This window comes from Pteropus medius, unplaced genomic scaffold (assembly GCF_902729225.1).
Source record: "Pteropus medius unplaced genomic scaffold, Ma_sr-lr_union100, whole genome shotgun sequence".
Taxonomy (NCBI): domain Eukaryota; kingdom Metazoa; phylum Chordata; class Mammalia; order Chiroptera; family Pteropodidae; genus Pteropus; species Pteropus medius.
The window spans coordinates 12,648,730-12,674,135 of record NW_024349796.1 but is presented as its reverse complement, the minus strand read 5'-3'; the positions used below and the strand labels follow the sequence as shown (position 1 = coordinate 12,674,135).

Below are 25,406 nucleotides of genomic sequence, written 5' to 3'. Positions count from 1 at the left end.
AATGAACAGAAATAAGAATAGTTTAAGTCGAGCTCGGTCTACAGTCACTAATATGCCCCTCTTTTAAAATGCATGCATTTTCTCATCTCCTGAATTCCTCCCTGAAAGCTGAGGATGAAGAACTTGCCCAGCACATAGAGCCCCAGTCTGGGGCTGGCAGGCTGTCTAAGTCCATTGCTTGTGCTCGGTGGGAATTTCTTCGGAAAGACCATGCGATGCTTTTTATTATTACGCCTTCCTTACCTGCACAGTGTCATAGGAGGCTGGTATCATAGAAGAACAGTAACCAGTGAGAGAAAACAATAATGGAAAGCACTTGCTTTAAAGCAAAACGTGAAGATTGCAGATGCAGAGCAGAAGGGCACAAGGTGAAAACAATCGCAGATCTCGATAGATACGTTAGAGAAGAGTCACAGTGATGACCTATTAATTCTGGAGCACTTATACTATTTTTAAAATATCCCACAAACCTCTGCCTGACAAAGGAAGAGTACAAAATAAAGCCTTCGTCTCTGCAGTGACAGCTATTTCCATAGCAACCTGCCTGTCAATCAACACCCACTTCATCGAGCTTCAGAAAACACCCCCAGAAATAAATGTCAAAAGTCTTGTGTGGGTTCCAAATTTAAATCAAACTTTAAAATAAAATAAGAACCCACAGCAGTCCCAAAAGTAAATTTTATTTTTGAAGGAGGGTAAAGGGGGTCAAGAAACAATGGCCAAAGGGATTTTTGAAGCAGATGCAGGAAGGAAGGGAGGGGTGAATGGGTGCCCGTCAGCCCTTTCCCAGCTTTATTTGATCGAGCATTTCTTGATCATCAAGTGTAATTGATCTATGTCTTTTCCCTCTTGCTTCAATGATTGGCTTTCATTTCCATGATAACATTGTATAAGCCCTAATACCAACACTTCGGGAGTAAGTCATCGGGCTTTGCTTCTCTCCTCGTGAGTCTGAATTACCTAACAAAAAGGCATTTTCAGGAACGATGGTTCCTGGAGACTATAGAATGCGTGTCCTTCAAAAAGTCGGAACACGCTGAGTTAACTCGATAAAATGTCTATGGACACAAAATCAAACCAGCAATGATTAGTGTAGTTGTCATTCAACGTTTTACCAGTTCTTAAACCTTTATTATTTGCTGTTAATGAAATGAGTTCTTCAAATACTCCTTTGTCATCTTAATGTTATTTATACTCAGATAACTTACGTGTATGTGGTCACCTGAGCTGCACATCTTTTTTTTGTCTCAGTCTATAATAAAGAGAGCATGGATTTAAACGCATCCCCTATCCCCAACCCCCAGAGAGGTACGTTGGAGTTCTAACCCCTAGCACCCCAGAATGTGACCCCGTTTGAAGACAGAGTCCTTGTAGAGCTAATCAAATCGAAGTGAACACACCGGGTGGGCCCTAAACTAATAGGACCGGTTTCCTCCTAAAAATAGTAAATTTGGACACGGAGACAGACCTGCACAGAGAAAAGACTGTGTGAAGAGCCTCAGGAAGAAGACAGCTATCTACAAACCCAGGAGCAAAGCCAGGGACAGATCCACCCCTTCAAAAGGAACCACCCAGTCAACACCTCGATTTCAGACCCCTCGCCTCAAAACCAGGATGATATGTCTGTCACTCAAGCTGCCCAGCTTGTGGTACTTTCTTAGGGCAACCCTAGCAAACGAATGGACGTCCCAAGGGTCTAGATTAAAGAGTAGAGAGAGAAGGGGACAGAGTCTTGTCTGCTGGTCAGTAGATGGAAGAAGAGTCTGGGGGCCTCACTGGCAGAATGCAGTTGCTGAGGGCAATTGTGGGGGGCCAGTGAGGGCAGCTCGCTTGGCAAACTGGAAGGAAGGAGAGCAATGCTTTCCAGTTCCTTTAGCCTCAATGCGGCCTGCAGCTTTGCTTTTCCTAAATTGCCAAAGTCGGTGTCAACTTCTCGCTCTCCGTAACTCAGAGTAAGGCTTGTCTTATGCTGTCAGGTGAGAAGCTGTTTCAGATGCCAGCGAGGTCGGTATGCATCGGTAACTGTTCCCGAGATAAGAAATGGGGTGTATGAGCTGCTTTTTCCTTACATTTTATACTTTGGAGGTTTGGGGCCTCTGTAACCCCATCTTATCATCACTTTTGTTATTTATGTCAGCAGACATTGATTTCATGGCTCCTGCGCGCATACACACTTGCAAGTTTCATTATGTTCTCCGATTCTAAAGGAAAACAAAGCCTTAAGTACTATAGAAATAGATGGGCTTCTCAGAAGTGGAGCCAAGAACCTCTGAAGACAATTGGCTAAAATGATAGAGTTCTGGTCACAGGCAGATTTACAGAGAAGCTGATGGAGTCTAAGCAGCAGAGCATTTCACTTGCCCGGGCTCCCTCCAGACCTGCGTTTATGATTTTACATGAAATCGTGTGTTCTCTTTTATTAAAGAGGGCCCCCTCTCTGATGGCTCACATTCCACAAAACCCAGACATGTCCCTGGTGCCAGTGACGCTGGGACTTCTCGGGACCAGTAAATCCTGCAAACGGGGCAGGAAACCGAAACAAGACGAAGTTGGAACAAGGCTGAACCCAAAGGCCGGGACTGAACACACCGAGTCCAGACGAGGCAAGCGCGTGGGAGCCAGTGGCCCAGCTTCGGGCGGACGGCAGAGTGAGGGGTGTGGGACCCAGGGCTGGGGCGAGAAGAAGGCAGTCCCAGTCTGACGGCGGCTCACAGGGTCCCCTGAGGGATCCCCTGGGGAACTGAGATTAAGAACTAGATATGAGGTACCCACGGTTGAGTCTCTTTTTTTAAAGGGGGGAGGGCGTGTGCACGCACGTACACACGTACAAGAAATCTCATATCCTTGCCGGAACGAAAACAAGGAGAGGAGTGTCGATCGGCTCTCATCTTAACTAAAGTGAGGGGTGAAGAGTTTGGACCCCTTGGGGAAGGGTCTAGCAGAGTGCTGTGCATGTAGGTGCTCGACCTACTGCCTAATGTCTAGAGGAAGCAGGGTGGTACATGAGAATCCAGCTGCCGGCAGCCTCCGTTCCCTAGAGCCGGTGAAAGGATTGAGCAGACATCACAGTGCTTCACGCCAGCGCTCAGCTGGGCTTCGAGAAGGCCAGCCTTGCTCCCTGGCACTGTGGTGCCCACCTATCAACCTGTTACCGAATCCCAAGGAACTCTCATTTCAGTAGAGGCTTCCTTTTATTCTCCCAGTAAGACCTAAAATCCGGAGAAAGATGTTTGGAGGCCAGCATTTGACATCACTTTCGCGTGGCTTTTTTTAGTACTATTCAAGCAATGTGTCATTTTTCTCTGTAGAGTCTATGTGCTGCTGGGGAATGAGTTATTTATAATAATAAGACTTTGCACGTATGTAGACATTTGCATAGTAAGCAGAGCCTATGGTGTTGGTGGTGTCTGGTGGGTAACCTTGGACTCATCAGTAGATCTAATTATTTAATGTGGCTTGCTGGAATTTGCAGGCCGTTGCCCATGAATATTTTAGCCTGTGAGTGCTAAACCTGTCTACCTGAGATCAAAGGCATTTTCCGATCTAATCTGTCTGTGGGAATGGGTGAGCAGGCAAGGCGCAGATGTAGATGTCGAGGAGAGAATTGAATTTCCCTGTCTCCCCTCTCTTCATCTGGGCTTCCCAGCCTCTACTGCCAACCTAGCTTATTCTTATTTCCTATAATTTTGCATTCAAGGTCATTGTTTCCCTGGTCTTTCGCTATTTTATTCAAACTCTCTTAGCCTCTTCAGACAGTCATCCAGTGACTTCCGTTCACAGGGCAAAATCTGGTGTGAAGTTACATCCCCACCTTTCATTCTGTACCTTTGAACAAAAGGATAACCTCTGACGGGGCTGGGTTCTTTATGGACATCAGCGCCAGTGCTTCGCCCGACGGGTGGCACATCTGTGGGCGAATTCATCTGAACAGATTTTCTATCAAAGGGTAAATGCACCCCCAAATCACAATGGTCGTCAGAGCCAGCCGCCTCATTTCTGATGATTTTACAAACCAGTTGGGCTTCTTCAGATACCAGGACCTTCCCACTGGGTGTTTTGGCTGCAGGGGCAGGGGGGTGGGAGGCTGCTTACTCCTCTCTCTCTCTCTCTCTCTCTCTCTCTCTCTCTCTCTCTCTCTCTCTCTCTCTCTCTCTCTCTCTCTCTCTCTCTCTCTCTCTCTCTCGCTTACAGGCTGCAGTTATGAGTGCTCTCACCCTTTGCTAAAATACGTTTCTCAAAAATGTGATTAACAGTCATTTTCAAATACAGATATTGGCTCTCCTTCACCAAAGAGACACAGCATGCAAGAATATCAAAATAATACAAAAGGGCATGTTTATTGATCGGCCACTGTGTTGATGACTACATCTGCCCTTGCCGTTTGGAGCTGGCTGGGATCATCTCTGCTCTTCTGATTTGCTGATGTTCCCCCTACAGTGACATCTCTTCATTCTGTGCCCCATAAATAAAAAATCCCCGTGGTCGGTCTGATATTTATGGTCTGAGTGTAAGTCAGAGCAATCTAAAATTCGAAGGCTGTACTCAATGGGTTGGGCTCGCGAGCTGCGTGCATGTGGAGGGTGGGCCCTCAGAGCCTTCCTTGTGCAACTTTTAGACAGAAAGGATTCGTTCCAAACAACGAACTGACTCGTAGAGCACATGAAGCAACGGGATGTTTACATTTGTTTTATAGCCTGCCATTTTTACATGTTTATTTTTCAAGTCAAATAAAATAGTGGGCTTATGTGAGTTGCTTGAGGCTGTGTCTTCGGGTGTTCTGGACTTGAGAGCTTTGAAAGACCCCAAGCTAGTGATTTGATCGCCAAAGGAGTGGCATCCACCCTAGACCCGTTCTGGCGAAAGCGTACGTTATCTACCATCTGAGTCAATTAAGTTTAAAGAGTGGTCTTCGAGGTCGCACCTTAAACAAGTCAGTCGGCCAATACACAGCATCGCTCTGTGATCCCTGCGTCGCGCTGGGTAGTGAAGGAGGTAGAGGGGGTGATGCTTAGACTTAAACAGTAGAGTTCCTGTCAGATTGACTTGAGGAGGAAGCATTGTAGTAGCAAGGAAGCGAGGAGAAATTACAGAAATGGAAATGAATACGAGATACAGTGAGACGCCGAATATATCTCTTACTATTAAGAATGATGATGTTTTAACTGCTTTCAAATAAATGTTTGAACGTATGCAAAATAATCCTGCCAGGTGCATTCACCTCAGATGACATATAAACCTGGCCACTAACGTCTCTGGTCAAAGTTTCAGAAACGTCTTGAGTTTCTCAGTCCTGCCAAATATTCCCAGTGCCTGATGGGAAGATGTTCATTTAGCCAGCAGTTACTTGGAGAACAATGGTCTATTTCAGTAAGTCCTTTTACCACAGAAGGAAGTGGGATTTGTTTAGACTCAGCCACAGTCTTATGTGATAAATCAAAGTCCATTGTCCCTGATTAATAAAATAAGGCTGGTACCATTTCTGGAGGTGGAAGTTGGGATGCCGTTTCACATGGCAACCTGTCATAGACACCTGTGCTGCCTTCAGGGTTTAATTCTTTATCAGCCCTTGTCTTCCCTCTTCCCCTACTCCCCTCTGCAAGAGTCTGACACCCCCTGGCAGCACCAGCCAAAGGAGTACGAATAATCTAAGGAAATGCAGTGTGTTTCCCATGCAACTTCATGGAAATCTTTCCTACCAGTTTCCATCCAGTATCCCATTGTGTGGCTGTCTTAGAACAGCTGCTGGAGGCGAGGGTTCAGTCAGCTGCTCTGTCCCTCCTCTGACTATGGAGAAATAATATTGTGTATGGAAAGAGCTCTAAAGTTGAGTCAGAAGTTCAAGATCATAGCTATACCATTTAGCTTTTCAACCTTAACCCCTTTGCGATTTGCTGAGTCTCAAAGTGCTTACCTGTAAAATGGAGGTACTACAACTCACCTCGCCCATATCACACCTTGGCTGTCAGGCTCAAAGGAGTTAAAAGATATGATTCGTAATGGTGGAGATAGATTTTAATGTCTGCGGCACTAGGTTTGCTGCTGTGAAGGTGGAGCTGTTTTTGTTTAGGTGTCCAGTTCCTTTAGGATATGTTTGAGCACAGCAGGTTAAAGGTGAGATGGTGATGTGGGAATAGACCCATGGAGCAGAAGATCCGAGGGTTTTGGCTCCACTTGGTAGGTTGTTCTTCTTATATATATATATCATGGCTTCTCTTGTAGACACACCGAGGGTCATTTAACACCATTCTCTTCCTCTACTATGACTGGATTGGGACTTTTTTTCTTATTTATGCCTGACACCCCAGCACCTGGAACAGTGCTTGGCATGTAGCAAATGCTCAGTACATAAATATTGAATGAACACTGGAAGTTTACAAGACGGAAAATTTTCACTTCCTAATCCTGCAAAAGGAAGTCATAAACAGTTTTTGACAATAATCCTTACAAGTACTGATATTTTCAGGCACTGAGCTGAAGATAAGGCTAATGCCCTCGAATTATCCAGGAGCACAATGATAATGCTCCAAAGTTTGTTATGAAAATTCCTTTGCTTTCGTGTTTCTTTCCTGTCCTGTCTTACCCCTTTGGAAGGAGAAAATAAAGTTATTGAATTAGCAGGTACATGGTAGCAAGGAGAATATCTTAAACATTTTAGACTGAAACCATATGGTATTGGCTCTCTTTCTTTCTTTGCTCACTCAATTTTGCCCCCATAATTTCCAGAGGAGCTGAGAAGTCACATTCAAGTGTTAACATATTGGGAAGGTGGGACATTCTACTACATTTACAATACTGTATGTGTGTATATAAGGGATGATGAACTATCCCTTTTGCTCTTTTTGTGAGTATCCCGTGAATTTGATCTCTATCATCTCTCAACTCATTATGTTCCTTTTAAAGATCTAAAGAAAAGTCTTGATGGTCTATTTAAAGCTTTAAATCACATAGAATTACAGTAGTTATTAGAAGCCTTAAACTGGTGATAAGATTTAGCAAGTATTGTGGGGAAGTTAGCCTTTATCACTGATGACAATAAATAAAATAGCATGGCAGTTTAAAAAATTACTTTGGAAACAGTTTATTAAATAGTTAAGATCTATCATTATTAGCAAGCCAGTTCCAAGGTAACTATGCTTCAGTGCTGGCTACACATGTCTTGTCTTATTGAAATTAAATGTATATTGTAGTCTTAAAGTGAATAAACTAAGTTATCAATGTCATTAATAAAAGAAATTGACGTATTATATATTAATCACTGAGATAAGTGTGTCACCAATAATATTAAATAAAAACTGTCTTTACATTAGCAAATTAATTGTCCTATTATTTATATTTTACTTTTTAACAGCTTTAGAATAATTTATAAATATATACTTTGCAAGATAAATTATGTTGAATATTGAGCATTGAATATTATTTTTGTAGTATACAAAAAAAAAACAAACATCTAATAATAAGCCAAAAGGACTTAATTCTGTGGCTTCAAAGCCATTCCAATTCAACTGGACTAAACTATGTGAGTTAATCGTTTCTGAGTGTTAAGAATGAACCAATTCTGTCCCTAATTATTAGTTGTTGCTCTGTTAAAAACTCAGGGATAAAATATCTATCAATAAAGACCGCTGTGATTTGTGTGGCAAGGAGTTTACTGGCTCTGACGTTGACACATTAAAAGTAAGTGGAAGAGAGTACTTTCCCTATAAACTTATATAGGCTTCCTGACTTAGAAATGCATAGCAAAAAACAGGATTTTGTATAGAAAAGTTTTGGTTTGGACCGAAGTTTACCATACAATACATTAAATAAGAATTTAGGGTATAGTAGAGGTCAAGTTATCTTTTGACTTAAATAAACAGCAGAACTTTCTCTTTGACTGACATTGACATTTTGAGAAGGAAAACATTTCAGAACAAGTCCTTCTACATGTTGTCTCATCTTTTTAGCCTTAAGCCCTAAGAGTTTTCTATTACTTTGAAGGTCTTACCTGTGAATGCCAAACAGTTGTGATAGAAATTTTTATTGATTTGACTGATTGAGCTGGTTGTTGTCAGGTGCAAACTCACTGTGATTTTAGCATAATGAGACAGAGGCTTGGATTTAAAACTTAATTTCCAGTTTGCTTATTCTACTCTAATACTATGTCCTTGGACTAATCATAGAACTTTTCTGGTTTTGATCTTTAAAAGAAGGCACTTGTGTCTGAATAGGTCTCAATTTAAGATCCTTGGAGAAATGACTCACTTTTAGGATGTTAAAGTCTAATGAAAATAAGACAAAAAATACAATGTACACAAGCCAACTAAAACATCTCTTTGTTTTTGCTTTTGGTTGGGACTATATATATCCACCCACCCACCTTTTTTTTTTTTTTTTTTTTACAAACGGAGTTATACAAATTACAAATTCTGACCGACGATAATATAGCTTTTTATTAATAAAAAAAATGTTGATATTAACTAATAGTTTGATTGTCAAACACAAAATAATAGCACTCACAGGAGAAAACTCTAAAAGCTGTCAGGTGTCCTCGGCAGTAAAAAGTCCAGAGTTTCTTTTACTGTTTTTAGTTCAGTAATTTCAAAGTGATGTCTTATTTATGGTGGCAGCTAGATCCCCAAATGTTATTCTCGCTTCACAGGCACTGTGTCTAAATTGTCAGACAGCCTCATCCATGAGCGTAAACGAATGTTTCTGGAATAAATCAGTGGATTGGGTTATTTATACAGATTAATTTCCTAATCAATACAATCTATTTTCTTTCAGCACAGCAGATTTTATGCCCCTGGTTTACTATGTTGGGCAAAAATCTTGTATTGGGTACCATGTACCTCACTGTAAATTTGGTCGTTAATCCATTCCGCTTTATTTTTAAATCCTCTCTAAAACTCGTACCAACATGCAGAATAGATAAACTGGGTAAAACGCACATCATCATCATCTGTCAGATCCACTTCGTAGAGATCACTGAGGAGCGAGCCCTGGATGCTAAGTTCTATGGGAGAAGGGGCGGGTTCTACTGCAGTGTCGACGTCACTAGTCCTTCTAACAGCGCCGGGTACACAGACCGCATTCAGTTATACTAGACGCTGGTGTAAATATCATGGGAATCGGGGGCGGGATTCCAGTATTAAGTTCTCGTTTCTTTTTAACTCTATCGATATTTTATGTATTCATGAGATTATGATTAATAAAATAGTCATGAGTATTCATTGGGAGTTAAGCCGTATTTCCAGTTACAATTCAGTCAGTTGTATTATTGGAATTAATGATGACTTTGGATTTTTTTATATTTTTGGTCCAAGCATATAACTACTTCTATGTCATCTGGTCATTGAAGTTACTTTTATGAGATAAATCAGCCGATTAAAAATGAGTCTCAAATCTGACCAAATACAATGGCCGATCTGATTCTGCAAAGTATTTATTTTCCTTTTCCAAAATTTAAATGACATTCAAGAGGCCAATAACAAATGAATTACTGATTATAAAGACTCCACATTTTGCTTGGTTTAATATTAGGCTCAAAGCAATTAATAATAGTATTAATAGTAGTTGTGAGACAAGCAAATAAAACTTATACACACATTCATTATCTTTAGAGTATTTGCCTTTTCAAAAAATAAACATGGTCTAGATTTATTTTAATGAAAGAGAAACTAATGTTTGTTGAATAAAATATTTTACACACATTCCTTAGTTAACCTTCTCAACAGTGTAAGCTAAGCGTTATTTCCCCTATGTTGAAGATCGAAACTGAGGCTTGATCAGTTTAAGTTGTTTGCTCAAGCTGGTAAGTGGCAGAACCAATATTCATGTCCCATCTGCCCTTTTTTTTTTTTTCCTGACTTCAATGTCCATGGATCTTCTAATGTTCTCTGTCGCTTCAAATCAGTACTTTTTAGTTTTGGTATTTCAGTCAAATGAAAATTTTTTGGTATATATTTTTGTAACTTCTCAATATAGTTTTATCTGATTATGATCTTATTATTGACTTTTGGACTGCGTTCAGAAATTCAGAAGCATGTTTAATAAAAATAAATGTTGTAAATGAACAGGACAAACCAGCAAACTCACGGACATAGACTATAGACTAGTGGTTGCTAGAGAGTAGGGGGCAGGGGAGGTGGGAGGAGGTAGACGGGGTAAAGGGGGTCAAATATAGAGTGGTAGGGGGAGGATGAAGTGGGTAAAGGGGATCAAATATGTAGTAGCTGAAGGAAACTGGACTTTGGGTGGTAAACACACAATAGAATATACAGATGTCAAATGATAATGTACACCTGAAAATTATATAATTGTATTAACCAATGTTACCCCAATAAACTTAATGGAAAAAAAAAATGTCGTAAGCAGTAGCTAACCTGATGACTACTAGAATATTTGGATATTAAGACATATAAGTTATCCATTACTGAATTATCTATTACTGGGAAATAAATAACTCAAACTTAGTGGCTTCAAACAATAATAAGAACTAAGTCTCTCTCATGGTTTCTATGGATTAGAAATTTAGGATGGCTTCATTGGGAAATTCTGGCTCAAGGTCACTTGTGAGGTTGTTTGTCACCAGGAAGTTGCAGTCAGACCTTGGCTAGAGCTGTGACCAAAGGCCATCATGGAGGCAGGCTGCCACAGATAAAAATACTACAGATATGTAATTTTATAGATCATTTTATATCGGTACTAACCTCTTATTTTTAAAGAGTAGGATATAGAACCTAGAATTTGTTCAAGCTCATAGAACTTTGGGGAAGAACCTATCTTAAAGTGAGTATTACACAATGTGTATGATCTTTCTGTCTTTAAAATGTGTGTGTGTGTGTGTGTGTGTGCACGCATGTGCATATGGGCTAAACTCATTAACAGTTGGATTGAGCTTGGCTTGTTTCCAGTAGATTTATTCTGAAGGGCAGTTCCACGCACTGAACTGGTTTAAGTTATCAACGCTTAGCCATTTGCCTTTGATGAGAGGATGACTTTTCAGAGGTAAAAGTGAATTTAAAACATAAGTCTGATTATTCACTCTGTCCAAAATGCTGTTATGGCTTTCCATTTCCTTCGGTAAACGTCAGGGTATTTACAGTGTCCAGTAAGACCTGACCTGAGCTGGCCGCCATCTCCTCCCTCTCCTGGTCTCTCATTCCTGTCCCCTCATGTCCCTGCTGCGTACACCCTGGTCTCCTCGCTATTCCTCGAGCCCAGTAGGCCTGCACCTGCCACGGGGACTCGGCGCTGGCAGTGTCCTCTACTTGAAATACTCTTTTATGTATCCTTGTAATGAATTCCTTCCATCCTCCACATCTTTCCTGAAACGTTTACTTTTCAGTGAGGTCTACACCAACCATCCTGTTTAAAATTGCTGTCTTCTGCTGAGAACAATGAACCTGAGACATAGTGGGTGCTCAGAAAACTTATTAACAAAGGAATAGAGAAGTACCAACACTGCTTTTCATTGCCCAAAGCAATTTGGTATTATCCACTTGGCTCCTTTTCAGACACTGCTCTTGGTCTCTGTGAAGAATCTCTAAAGACAGTGATCAAATGTGAGTGTGCTTTATTTCTGTGGGAGACTTTCTGTCATTCAGACATCAGCACTGTTTCCATGCTCATATCTTTAGAATTTTAACATAAGAAGAGAACAGAAGAAAAACACTTCTACTAAGACGTATTATAGGGGACAGTTTGATATTATTTAAAGGAGGAAATTAATTGAGCCATTTCTGTAGATGTCAGACAAATTGTTTCACTCAGTTAAAAAGCAGCTTGGGAGTATTCAAGCATAGGGGGCCTGCATGCGCTTTACGATGGCCTTAGCGTGTGATAACCTTACATCACTTTTATTTCTCTATTAAATCAAGATAGATCTCATTGATGCCACCATCCCACATGACACAGCATGGCTCGTTTTGTGCATGTGACCGGAATTGTCTCTAATTGAATGGAAAGGTATGTCTGTCTTTGACATGTGCCTTGCGTGGACAGTCTTGGGCTGGATTTCCTCAGCATGGGTCTCTGTGGGATGGGGACAGATGACACAGGCTCTCGTGGTGTCAGTTGAGCGCTGAGTTGAGAGTCTGCCTTCCCTCACCTGAAAGCTGTGTCTCACGGTCTCCCCAGTGAAATGTCCCCACACGGCCCTTCATGTAGAGTTAGTACAACAGGAGACAGCTGAGCTTTTAAAATTTCTTAAACACCTAAAGAAATTAAAACTTCATAAAAGACAATGGTTATGGGTTGAATTGTGTCCCCCCACAAAAGATGCTGAAATTCTAACCCCTGGCACCTCAGAATGTGACCTTAATTGGAAAGAGGGCCTTCATGGATGACTAGGTTAAGATGAGATGAGATCTTTAGAATGGGTCTTAATCCGATATGACTGATATCCTCATAAAAGGGGAACATTTGGATTCAGAGAGATACAGGGAGAATGCCACATGAAGATTAGTTTACATGGCCATAAACCAAGGAACTCCAAAGATTGCCTGCAAACTGCCAGAAGCTGGGAGAAAGGCATGGGGCAGATGTACTCTCACAGCCCTCCGAAAGAACTGACCTTGATGACATCTTGATTTTGGACTTTTAGCTTCCAGAATTGTGAGGCAATAAATTTCTGTTGTTTAGGCCACCCAGTCTGTAGTACTTTGTCACAGCAGCCCTGGCAAACTAATACAATAGCTATTTACTTATCTTTCATGAGGCAAGTATTAAGAAGCATTCTGATGACACCACAACAATCTACTTGGTACCTTTCCTAAGGGAAAGGAGTTGGGTACAAGCAAAGCTGTATAGAATTGATTATGCTCATGTAATGAAGTAATTATTTAACCTGCATTTTCATGGAATGCTACTTTTTAATGATAATAGCTTGATATTGACACAACTGCTATAAAATGGCTATAAATAGTATTCAAGTATTAGAACAGAGGCACAAAGGGGTATCACTCCCTTAAGAAGTAAACATGAAAGTTATCTTGTCGAATCTCTTCGTGTTACAGAAGAAGTCACTGGGGTTGAATAGATGGCCTTCAGAGGACCACAGAAGCTAGGAGGAAGGCTTGATCAAGACTCCCAATCTCTCTTTTTTTAAACCAAATTTCCTCTCTTATAAACCACGAATCACCACAGAATAGCTACTCAACCAGTGTTCACTGAATGAATAAACAAATCTACAGATTTTTATACAAGGCTTTAAGGTTTAGGTAAAATGATTAGGTACTTTTCAATAGTTTAAGTAGATAGGACTTTTACCTCTTGGCATTGGAAGACAAACAGACTCGGGCTGGTCTTGAATCCCAATGTGCCCGATGTGTGAAGTTGGGCAAATTAAGCCCCCTAGCCTCAGTCCCATCGTCCTCACTACAGAGACAAGAACACTTTGTAAGGCTCCTGTTAGTATGAGATCACGTTCCTATATTTCTCATATTTTTATAAGTGCTCAGTAGTGGCTTTTTTGATTTCATCTTTAAAGAGAGTGCACGTTAATAATATCTTTACATATTTAGACTGTGATGTTGACAGGGCAAGTGCATTTGAACCAGTTTTATTTTTCCTCCCTTTTTTAATAATGATAAGGCATGAACCCAGTTCCAGCTCTTGTCTTCCAATTTTCTTTTTATTCAAGAGCTGGAATTCTTAGGCAAGTAATTGAAGCTGTGAGTTCCAGAGAGGAAAAAAACTGAATAGTTTGTGCAAGAATCCCATCCACAGCCTTCTCTGTTCTAACACATCCTTGTCCTCAACCACAGGAGAGAGCTACAATTAAAGGTAGTAGATGATGCTGCGTGTGCTTATGTCAGCAGCACACACAAGAGGAAGTGCCATACTAGTTCCGGCCCATGGTTCACAGGCTACATGAACCGTACAGATATAAGTGTCCAAATGTTTTTTTTTTTTTTGAAATCTGCTTCTCTAAATGGTCATTTATGATTTTCTCATATTTTTATAAATTATATAAACTTGTCAAAATGCATTCTAAACCCATTTATATTTTTCTTACTTGTCCAATAATTTGAGGTTTATGAGACCTAGAAGTTCATTTCATGCTGTATGAAGGGATATTTCTACTTATCTCTTATAAATAGAGTGATTAGAGGTATACTCACAGATGCACACTGCTGAGATTAAAATCACTGAAAATTGATTCTTAATCGTGATAATAAAAATAATAAAATGTGAGCAAAATGCTAAATTATATAGGGATAATGGAGTAATAAAAATATTACAAGTGGCTTTCTATCTGCAAAACAAAACCTATTTTTAAACTGGTATTGCTCAGTGAAATGAGGCTAGTGTAGTAAAATAATAAGAATATAATTGTCCCGGATTGGGAGGCAAACAGCCCTGGTAGAGGTGTAAGAAAATTCATGTTGCTAACACCTGAAAGTTCATTTTCAGTTTCTTTTGTTCTCTCCTCCATCCTAACTTTTTCCTGCAGCTTTAAGAAGTAGAATCTTAGGCAATGCTAGTATGTACTCGTCAGACAAATCATCTGTTTTACATTTTAGGTATTAGCTTTTCTTGCATCTTATTATAAGAAACAATTGCTGGGAAACAGGGTCTTTCTTTCTTAAGAGGTCGGCTGCTTCCACTTGAAACCACAATTCTCTGTGATATTAAAATTAGCTCCTTAGCAGGACGGATGTATCACCACGGTGGAGAAGCAGCAGAGTAAGTAGCAAGGGGATCAGTCCTTAGGAAGCGAAGATCTTGTTTTCATGCAAATGCCTTTAGTGATAAAAAGAAGAAAAAAAAAAATCGAGCATGGGTGAAAGAGCTATTGGTGTGACGTTTTTAGAGAAATTGCTGAAAGCTATTTAGCCATGCAAACGGATGACCTTTACAGTTCTCTCAAGGTTAATGGGGTCCAAGAAAATGCTAGTGTAATAATTTCGGGTTCTCGGGTATCCCGCTGACATAGTGTACAGTCCCTCAAGTTTGCTAGCATTGTGTCTGGTGGAGGAGAGTAGTGTTGATTGTTAAATGTCTCCGGGATCCCTGTGTCCTTATTCTAAGCTCTTTTCTATTGGGAATCATCCAAGGTTTATGAGGAAAGGTGACCTCGGCGGGGGAAATTCCATACATTCTCCCTTCTATTCCAATGAAACAGGAAGCAAACGGAACTCTGTAATGAAATACCACAAGTCTTAGAGTCTTAAGACATTCATAGCCAGAAAACCTCAAAAGTTAGGGACCATGTACCTGAAATAGGCATCTAAAAGGTCCCCCCACTGCCCCCTCCTGAACAGCAAAGAGAAGCTGTTCAGCCCTCTGCTGAGGGCCCAGGGAAAAAGCAGGACACGGGTCTGTGTTTCTGCCACACTAAGTGGCCACAGGCTCTCTGCATGAACATCCCGCTGGTGGCAGGCTCTGTGGGCCGCCTCTGAGGGACTCCTGAGAGGCCAAGTGTTTTGGGGTTACCCAGCGGGGCTCATTACACCGAGGGAATCCATTTAGAATGATTTTAATGGGACTGGGAGTCGAGCTTCAGTGGAGCCCTATGACAAAGGGAATTTAAAGTTCCCTGTATTTGTTATGCCTTTCTCTCTTTAATTATGGCTGTCCTTAATATTCTACTGTTAGCGCCTTTAATGTTTTTCTTCTCCACGTTTTTGGCATTTTTATAATTTGCAGTTCCATTCTTAATGGGCACATGACATAATGTCGTCTAATTCTATTGAGACAAATGCCCCAGTTTCCCGTGGCTTTTGGCCAAGCCATACTATTACTTTTGATTCAGATATTTTTGATACAGATTATGGAGGCTGTGCAATATAAAGCAGAAGATTCTTTCCAATTTGAAAAAGAGATTTAATGCTTTCTTTTGCAATCTCCTTGGGGACATAGGTGATGTATGTGTCTGAGAGTCAAATCCTTAATGCCTAATACAGTGTCTGGTCCATTGAAGGTGCTTAGTAAATGTTGGTTGAATGAATGAATAAATGCATGAGTGACTGCTATCAGCATTCAGACCTAATCGTATTGGAGTCTTAATATAAAATAGGATTTTGCCTTCCGTTGAGTGAGGTGGGTGGGGGGCAGCACTTTTGGGATATAACGGATACATAATGTGGTAGACTGGAATCAAAGTTCAAATATGTTGTCCTTTTTTGGACGTTCCTTGACTTTTTCTCATCTCTCCTTCCTTCATTTATCTATTCAGCTGTCAAAATAAGGCCCCTCCCATGTGCAAGTTACCATGTGACATTTCCCCTTCTCTTTTCTTCCTGACTGTTCTTTTTTACTTCTCTTCCCGTTTATCTCTGCATCTCTTTAGATTTTACTCTTCTTTTTCCCGTGAACCTTACCAGTCTGCCTGTCATCTGCTTTGCCTCCTCTAATCTCCTTGCTCTCTCCCCGCTTCTCACTTCCCTTCTTTGATCTCTCTCAGTATTTATCATTTCTATTTCCAATCCTCTGCATCTACATATTTCATATGTGCTATTTTTAATGATACATCCTAGCATCTCCTTTTCTGCTGGTTCCTTCTCATGTCCTTTTCCGTCCCTGTAATGTCCAAAGAAGCAGAGACATAGCCATGTTCCGGAATCATTTCAGACTCTTTACCTTCGTTTCAAAATCTTGCTCAGATTTCTTTATGGCAACCACTGATCTAGCTGATTTCAGTATCTTCAGGTAAGATCATACCAAAACTTCAAGCAGAGGATAGATAAACTGTCCTTTTAAAAAAATGTAAATAAAAACCCTCCGCCAAAGGCTGTCATTTGATTTTCTCAAAGAACCCACCTTTCGAGTCCCGGCTTTGAGTTGGGATCCCAGCCCCTTCTCTATTTTTGTTTTTCTCTGCTTTATGTGCAGGGAGAAGGTGCTGCAAGTCATTCTTAACATTCTGACCTCATGTATTTATTTACTAAAATAAATTAAACTCTAGATACCATAACTAGAGGGACTCAACAGTGAATGAACAAGACTCAGATCCTTCTAAAGGGGATAATATTCCACCATCATGTGGTGAATGACATGATCGGGTTAAAAGAATGATCCCCAGCCTAGAACTGGGGAGGATCATGACACACTCTCAGAGGAAATGCCAGTTATCTTGATTCAAGAAGGATAATTTAGTAGTGACCAGGAAAGGTGGTGGAAGGCAGTAATCCATACCTGGCAGCTGGAAGCATCACAGGAGTGACATGACTGGGGCGGATGGTGTCTGTGAGAAGGATGGGCCTCATCCCAAAGCCATGGGGGTCACTGAAGGGTTTGAAGCAGGGGGGCGACGTTTGGGAGAGATGCTCTAGAAGTATCATGGGGAACGGATGGAGCAAAATCACGGACAGGGACAGTAAGGAGGTTGTAGTAATCGAGGGGAGAGATGGCGGTCACCTTTTCTAAGGTGGTAATGGTGACGATGGAAATAACTGATGGATTCAGGGTGTACGAAGAGGGTAGATGAGCAAGCTGTGCTGATGGATTGGGTACAAGAGATGAGGGGGAGCCGGGCGGCAAGAATGGCATCCAGTCTCTTGGGTTCTGAGGAAGGTATGTTGCTGAGGAGTCCTCTCGGTTGCCTTTGATCTGTAAGTGCAGGCCAGTGTTCCTAAAAGCTTCCAGACTGACATCCCTGAAGACTAATGCCATCTTCTATTTCATCACAGTGAACAGCAAGGCTGGCTTGTGAAGGTGCTCTCATCTGTTTGCAGCAATCCTGCAAAGCAAGAGCAGGACCACAGAGGTTTGTAGGCAGATTCTTAAGTTTTTGAACCGTTTGCATTGAATTGAGTATTGTCAAATATGTGGTTAAAATATATTTCTTACTGATGATTAAGATGAGTTAAGTTATAGATAAGTTCAGGCAAAAAAAGTCGTATGAAGGTGCGCGTGTGTGTTTGTGTGTGCATAAGTGTGTTTATAAATGCATGTCCATTCACAATGTGCCTATGTGTGTGCATGTGTGTGTTTGTGGTGTGTTTATATATATAAATACACCAATTCCAGTACCTCCATCACTGAGAGGGTCTTGTTTAATGCCTCTGAGATGATGGTGGTACCTGTGATTGGATAGGAAGTAGGTGCTAGAGAGGAGCCCCTAACTCATTTTCATAAAAATAAGCCAAATAATTGTCACTTGTAATAATTTTTTTTCACTGCCTAAAGTCTGGACTAAATTCAAACTGGTGACATCAAAGTAAGTGATTCCATAGCCCGTCACCAGTCCCCTGAGATGTGTGATTCACTTTAAAGATACATTTTATTTTATTTTTATTTTATTTTTATTAATTTCTTATGGTTACACTGGTTAATGAAATCCAGTAAGAAAGATGCATTTTAAATATCTTACTATAGGAAACGTGATTAGCAAGCTCAGAGTGACACTTACATTTCAGAACTCTCAGAAATGCACTTACAGATTTTAGAAAAATAAATCTTTGCAAGGAGTAAAATGCACATGAAAGAGATTCATTTTATTAGAGCAATTAAAACAGTGGCTCCTGTTTTCATCCATCATATTCATGAAATAAAAGAAATATACATTAGAGAAAAAGCGATACTTACTTGGAGATAAAAGTTTAAATATAAGGAAGATAAAAATCCATTTTTTTTTTCTGAAAGAAGTAACTGAAAATCTTCTGTAGGTTATAATTCAGGCAGAACCTCATCATTATGGACCAGGAGCTGGAGTGAGATCATTGTGGAACAGAAGCCAGAGTGAGTGCAATCTCTTCCCAATATTTTTTGAGGCACAAATGTAGCCAGGAGTGAGTCATTCAACAGGGTACCTCAGAGGTGGAGGGTCTCGGATATAAACGGGCAACACCGCAGTACAGGAAAATCCACCACCTTAACCTCGGATGTGCCGTCCTCATCTCCCGGTGAGTTCACAGAAATCAACTTCTTTGATTCCGGTCCGTGCCTTAGGCCATGTCCACGCTGCGGTGAGGCTTCAGGTGACTCAGAGATGGCTCGGAAACTCGACTGTCTCTGTGCCTAAACTCTAAGTGATGTAGTAACATTTCCCTCTTGGGCTGCAAATAAGTTGTATAAAAATAACATGGGGAACGATTAATCTGTGTGGACGTTGCTCATTGCCTTCCTCTGAGTATGTGCCGGTGAGAGAGAGAACTGGAGACTTTGCTTCTGTCGAGGTGAGGTAGGAGAAGGAGCGGGCAGGAGGGATGGCTTACTTAGTCAACATGTGTCAGCACAGGGTACCAAGGAGAGCGTGGAACAGAGAAACATGGGCCATTTTGGGGGGCTAAACATACTACTTTGCAGAGTTGTCTTAAAGGGGGAATTAAATCATTCACACATTCATTTATTCATCAACTATTTATTGAGTTTTACTAATTGCTAAAGAACCAAGAGCAAATAATAATGTTTCTGTCTCACATAAGAACTTACATTGTAGTGAGTAGAGATGATCTAAGAAATAATTGAACAAATAAATATATAAAATAGCAGATGGATGATAAGGCAAAGTCAGGAGTGAGAAGGACCAAATAGTGGTGCTGTTTCAGATACGGCGGTGAGGGGAGACTTCTGATGGCAGAGGTGCGAGCGTGGGCTCACCTGCTGCGTACAGTGGCGAGGGAACACCCAGCACGGGCTCAGCACGTGGTTAGCACCTGTCGTTATCACTATCGTTATCATTGCGGTCATCGGTATCCCTGATAACAATGGTGTCGTTTAAGTCTGCGTGCCCTTTTGAAGTGTTAGGGGTCTGTAAAGTCTGACAGGAAGTTTGGTGTAGAGTACACTTATAATGGTATTTGATATCTGTGAACAAAAAGCTTTTTTATTTTGTTACAGTTTGGCTTTGTCAATAGCTAAGAACATATGTTTAAAGGAAAATCAACAAAAGCTGATTGTTTCATGTGGTTAAATATCTTGTAAATTTTTCTCCTATCTGTGCAATTAAACATTTCCTGCCCACCTACTGTGTGTCAGGCGCTGTGCTGGGCCCTGGGGAAGCAAAACTATGGACTTGAGTCTTTGCCCTTGGAAAGCTTATACTCTTATTTTTGCCCTCGTAAGCCGTGACTCTTGCACTGTTCGTTCGAATAGAACCAGCAGGAGGGATTTCCATGTTGACAAGGCTCTATAAGCTTTAGAAAAAACAAGTTGCATTTGAGTGTTAACTTTGATGTTTGTTTAGTTTTATAAAATATGTAAGAGGCTTTTCCATTAGTGCATAAGACTTTCAGAAAGCTTTCAGAATCTCATGTCATAAGTAGTTAAACATTGCTAAGGGGGCATCTCAGACTGACAACTTGGAAACTTAAGCACTGTGTGTGGTTTAGGACATGTGGCCAAAGTGAGCCCCTTTTCTCATCTTAGCTGAGGTCACGTGGGTCCAATCGATTCATTTGGTCCAAAAAATCCAGATTCCATGGGGGCCCAAAATCCGCTTGACAACCCTCTAATATCCTTCGGCCTTTATTAGTAGCACATCATGCCCTGCCCGGGGCCAGTTAGGGATGAAAACTTCAGCATAGGTATATTGTAATCATGGAATGAAGTGGCACTTGGAAAAAGTGATTTACACCTGAGAGACATATATGGGTGGCATTAAGCGATGCAAATGAACTACACCTGGAAACTGCTTTCCAGAGCCTGTTTCTGCTATGTGTGAGTGTATAGTTTGCTTTGGGACCAGATGTGACACCTACTCAGGGAGGCCTGTCTGGACTCCACCATGGCCATGGATCTCCACACTCTACCTCCTTCCTCTGTTTTTTTGTTCTTCAGAGGAATATTCTATCTTATGCTATCCTAGAGTGCCCTATCCAACCCAACCTCACCCAATTCAACCCTACTCTACCCAACCCTACCCAACCCAATCGAATCCAATCCAACCCCTTACCCAGCACTGCCCAGCCTACCCCTGCGGTGCTGCCCAGCCCTGTAACCCCACCCTGCCCAGTGCTGCCCAGCCCTACCCAGCCCTAACCAGCCCTTACCCAGCCACCCTACCCTACCCTGCCGACCTACTGCCCTAACCGACCCTACCCTACTCTGTCCTACCCTGTCCTATCTTTTAGTTCCCTATTAGGTATGTGTTTCCTTATTCCTTGGTGCCTTCTCCCTCTGATGTATAAATCTTGTGAGGGCAGGAACTTTATCCTGTTTACATTTGTATGCCCAGTGCTTGGCCCAGAGGTGCTTCCCAGTGAATATTTGCTGATTGATGAGCTGTAGCAATGATGACAACCGCATGGACACAACCCTGGGGACTGCAGTGAGCTTAGCTGAGCACTGTCGAAACTGTGCAATCAGAGCCAGGCTTCTCATGTCGCTTCAGGTGGCAGAGCTCTTGGCTGGTGCTGTATGTGGGACCATGTGAAATGCTAGTACATAACTGGAACTAATTTTACTAAACTCTGTGATGCAGAAGTGGTACTATGTGCCAGATTTTAAAAGAGCTAGATGGATGGGACTGATAAGTTATTTGCTTTGATTATTTTTAAATGCATTTACTTTTAACCTTGGCATTATCTTTGCAATTTGCTTAAGGGGTGTTGTACTCAGCTTTAACACTACGACTCGCTGGTTCAGCTTGCCAACTGCCAAGTTCCGGGGCGAGATGCCTGTTCATGAACATTCACTGCTCTAGAAACGTTATCTTTGCCCTCATGCTGCCCTTCAGGTGACCCTCTTTCACTGGCAAAATCTGGACAATTTGACCCCAAATTAGATCAGTGTTGGAATAATCTCATTCCTTTGTCAGTTCACATAATTTTAAGAGACTTGCAGGACAGAACAGAGATTTTTCTCGATGTGTTGTTGATTATGCATTTATGTAGCTTGTTAATCATCTATATCTCAACTAAGAATCATTATAAGGGGCTCAGGATCTCCCCCCAGCACACACAATGATTCATCTAGGCTAAAGCCAAACCACCCTTCTCAGGAAGGAAATTCCAGCAAACTGTTCAAACGTCCTAGCAATTACTGATGCAGAAGAACTTTTTCTCCCCAGCTCCATCCAGTGGAAAATGTTTTGTGAACACCTGGTGAGGCACAGGTGGAAGCCCGTGGACATCAAGGCATGCTACCTGAGAGCAGAAAGATGCAGGCACAGAGTGTGAGCCATCTCTGGGCTGTCAGTCATAAGTCAATAAGGAGTACAAATCAGAATGGGAAATTGAAGAAAATTTGATGTATTGAAACACATACTCATGTATACATGTTATCAAAGATTTAAACTGAGGTTTTTAATTGATGATTTCTTAGAAATCGTATTTTCACCTATTGGGTGATGATTTTAACTAGAAAAAGTGATACATTCACTAAATCTATACATCTCTTTTTGAGTATAAAGATACTCATGCGTGATGTTTAGTTTTGTCTGATTGACAGGAATCCCCCACTCCTCAATCTTCAGGCAAGTCATTAAATACAAACAATAGGCACTTATACTTGTGCAGGCAAGAAGGGCACCCTCTGGAACATTCGGGTCTCATGCCAGAAAGACTGACCGTCTACGGGTACCTCTTAGCCATCACACTAGTGGAATAGAAAACGAAGCAGTCCAGAGATGCCTGTGAGGCTTTTTCTTGCTCTTTATGCACGTTTATTTTCTCATTTAGTTTTGTCTGAATTACTATTCATAATAGACATTCTGGAACATGTAGTTCAACTACTGGAGTAAAAGGCAAGGCCACCCGGAAGTATCCACTCCTGCTCTCTGAAAGGCACAGGTCATGGGAAAACGAGCAGCTCTTGTGAGGACCAGCATCTGAGCCAGGGATGTGAGGTCACCACCCCGAAGAGCTACCGAAGAGGAGCCAAACGCGAAGTGCGAACTGAATAGTCAGAGCCACCAAATCGGAAGCCACCAGATTGGAGGGACGGGGTTCTCAAACAAAAGGGCAGAAACTAAGAATGAGGCCAGAGCCAAGTGCAAGGCACACAGGGAAAGCGAAGAAATGTCCCCATAAGACAGGCGGGAGGTGGGAGGCGGCGGGCCTGTTACCCAGTTTTTGCGTCCACGAATGAAGTCGTACCCTGAGCCTGGGAAGTCGCAGTGAGGAAGGCACAGGACAGGTATGAAGATCACGGGGAGAAGTCAGGGGAGATGGAAAAGAGTCTGCCTCGGCTGCACGCTCCTGCTCCTCGACGGCGCCGTGGTAGAGAAAGGACACGAAATTACAAAAGCGAAATGAGCTACACGAGCGAATGTTCAGAACGAAAAAGGAAATCACAACAAATTTTAAGTTTAACAAAGCTGATGCATATCACGGCATGAAGTAATTCAGAAATGTAAAATTGTAATTAGCTGTTTGACACCTCCGTAAAACATTTTTTTCTGTGTGTTTTGGCTACATGCTCTCTGACTGCCTCTTCATATGACGACAAAGATTTTGTAAGTATCTTTTTCTATGGAGAGAATAGAAAGATAATTTAGTCTTTCTTCTGGGAGTTGATTCAAATTTGTTTGTTTCTACTCAATGCTTTAAAAACTTCTTTCAGTTACACTAGCCATTATTGGCAATGTTATATAAGTTTTAGGATCGTGGTCAAATTTTCGAAAAACACCCTATCAAGCTTCATTCCTATATGAGCACCAAGATTTAGAAGAATTTTCTAGACTAGCATCTGGCTTTATGCATTTTAAATTGTATTTCTCTTCCCTGACCACATACATTCAGGGCCAGGCCCCCGGAGGACATGTTTCCATCTCTCTGTGACTCTGGCCCTGCACACTTAGGTATGGCACCTGTAGTCGGTGGAGTGGAAGCGTCACTCCTGAAAGTTATTCCTACGTGGGAATAAGTAACAATAACTTAACTATACATGGCAGTGACTGTGAGCTGCATCAATGTAAACTTTTAAGCCCAGGCTAAAGGTACAGACAACTCCACTGCCCCTTAGCCAGAGTCCAAGAATGACTGGCCGCTCTAAGCCACTCAGCCGAAGAGAAGCGGGGAGGGAGAAAGTCAGAGATCAATTGCTGTTAAAATATCTTTAGGAAATGTCACTCAAATGTACAGCACTGTGTACCGAGGGTTCTGGGAGGGCCTCAAAACAGGGAGCCTGAGGTTTAGACTCCTTTATCTTCAAGGTCAACCCACCTTTGCCCACAGCATGGTGTTTGGAATCTGTCGTGGACTTCCCTTATTCCACATCCTGTCTAGGAAGTCTGTATCCTAGCTCCCAAGGATGAGTATCCATTTTTATAGATCTTGCTTCCCAATTCCTATTGAACCTCACTTTTCTGGATCAAATAAAGGTTTTAATGCATTTGATCTCTTAGGGCTTTGCCAGTGGCTGTCCCGAGTGCCCCTCTCCATGAGAGATAACATTATGGTCATAGATACCATGAACGACATGAGACAAATGGCTTTTAAGTAAGACTGGACCACGATTGCCTTCTGCAGTATAGAAAAGGTTCCCTTTATCCCATTTAACTTTGTGAAAAAGCAGTATCTTAACTGAAGAGGATGAGTGTATCATTTAAATGAGAAGTATAGGAGTGGGAGGAGGATTTTCCATCACAGGGAGGTATAAAGCCATCACCGAGGAAGCAAGTTTGCCTTTGAAATGTCTGGGGAAACTTGCGCCATGCCTTCCTCCTCCAGCCTGGGTCAGAGCGTGGAGTTTCCAGCATGTGACTCTGAGTGTTACCTGCCAGCCTTTTCCATTGGGTGGGGATTTCTTTGGGGGGGGGGCGGCACATCTGTTAGATGAAGAATATCTCTAACAGGGGTCTTTTCCTGTGGGCTCAGGAGGAACCGGAAGGTGATTTATAAAGCTGTTCGAAAGAACTTCTCGCCCTTCCCACCAGCCTGTGATAGTTATAAATACATATCGAGGTTCAGAATGATTCAGACACTCTCCCCACGTGATCTTTTAGAGGTTTGGACTTTGTGAAAGTAGCCTGGGGATCCGGTCCTGCAGTAAAAGGGTTCCACACGGCGAACTCCACCGTGATTCTGAAACTGGAGACTCACTTTTGCCTGGGAGGAAGTCATTGTCATAATAGGAATAATAGTTACATACACTGCTGATTTGTGCAGAATTATTCTTGAGTTTATTAATAAAGAATATTCAGAAAGAGGCAAGTAAAAAATGTCATTTATGTCACAGATGAGAAAGCTGCCTATAGGTATTAATGGAATTCATTCACTGGTTTATGGACCCAGACTTCTCCAGGGACTTGACAAATTCACACACATGTAGACCCCTCTGAACTGGACAGAGATGCCACTTAGTCATCAAATATTCTCTATGAATAGCCCAGGATTATGCAAATAATTCTCTAGTGGGCTGAAAGAGATTACTTTCTGTAGCAGATAGCCTAGAAAACTTTTGAGGGGAGCCAGCCCAGAGATTTTCAGCGATGTTGGTTGGCCGCGCTTTTGCTGAGCAGACATTTCTGTAGACACCTGGGCCAGCCCTGGTGCACAAAGAATCTTTGTAAATATTTTTTCCTAGTCAGCGCTTTCTCA

At 41.6% G+C, this 25,406-nt stretch overlaps 1 protein-coding gene across 11 annotated transcripts in view; it reads left to right on the top strand.

Moving 5' to 3' along the window:
- The window catches only part of ESRRG (estrogen related receptor gamma), a 519,096-nt gene that overhangs the window by 93,729 nt on the left and 399,961 nt on the right, over window positions 1–25,406 (top strand). For 8 of the 11 annotated variants that reach the window (XM_039883368.1, XM_039883362.1, XM_039883371.1 and 5 more), the window contains exons 2-3: window positions 17,613–17,689; window positions 18,591–18,663. The exons of 2 other annotated variants lie outside the window; for them this stretch is intronic. Coding sequence is in view for 4 of the 9 variants with exons in the window: in XM_039883362.1 (XP_039739296.1) it covers window positions 17,613–17,689; window positions 18,591–18,663 (150 nt within the window). In the remaining 5 variants the exon portion in view is untranslated. Of the gene's footprint in view, window positions 1–17,612; window positions 17,690–18,590; window positions 18,828–25,406 lie in introns of all 11 variants that reach the window. One more of the 11 variants, XM_039883372.1, reaches the window with a different exon arrangement.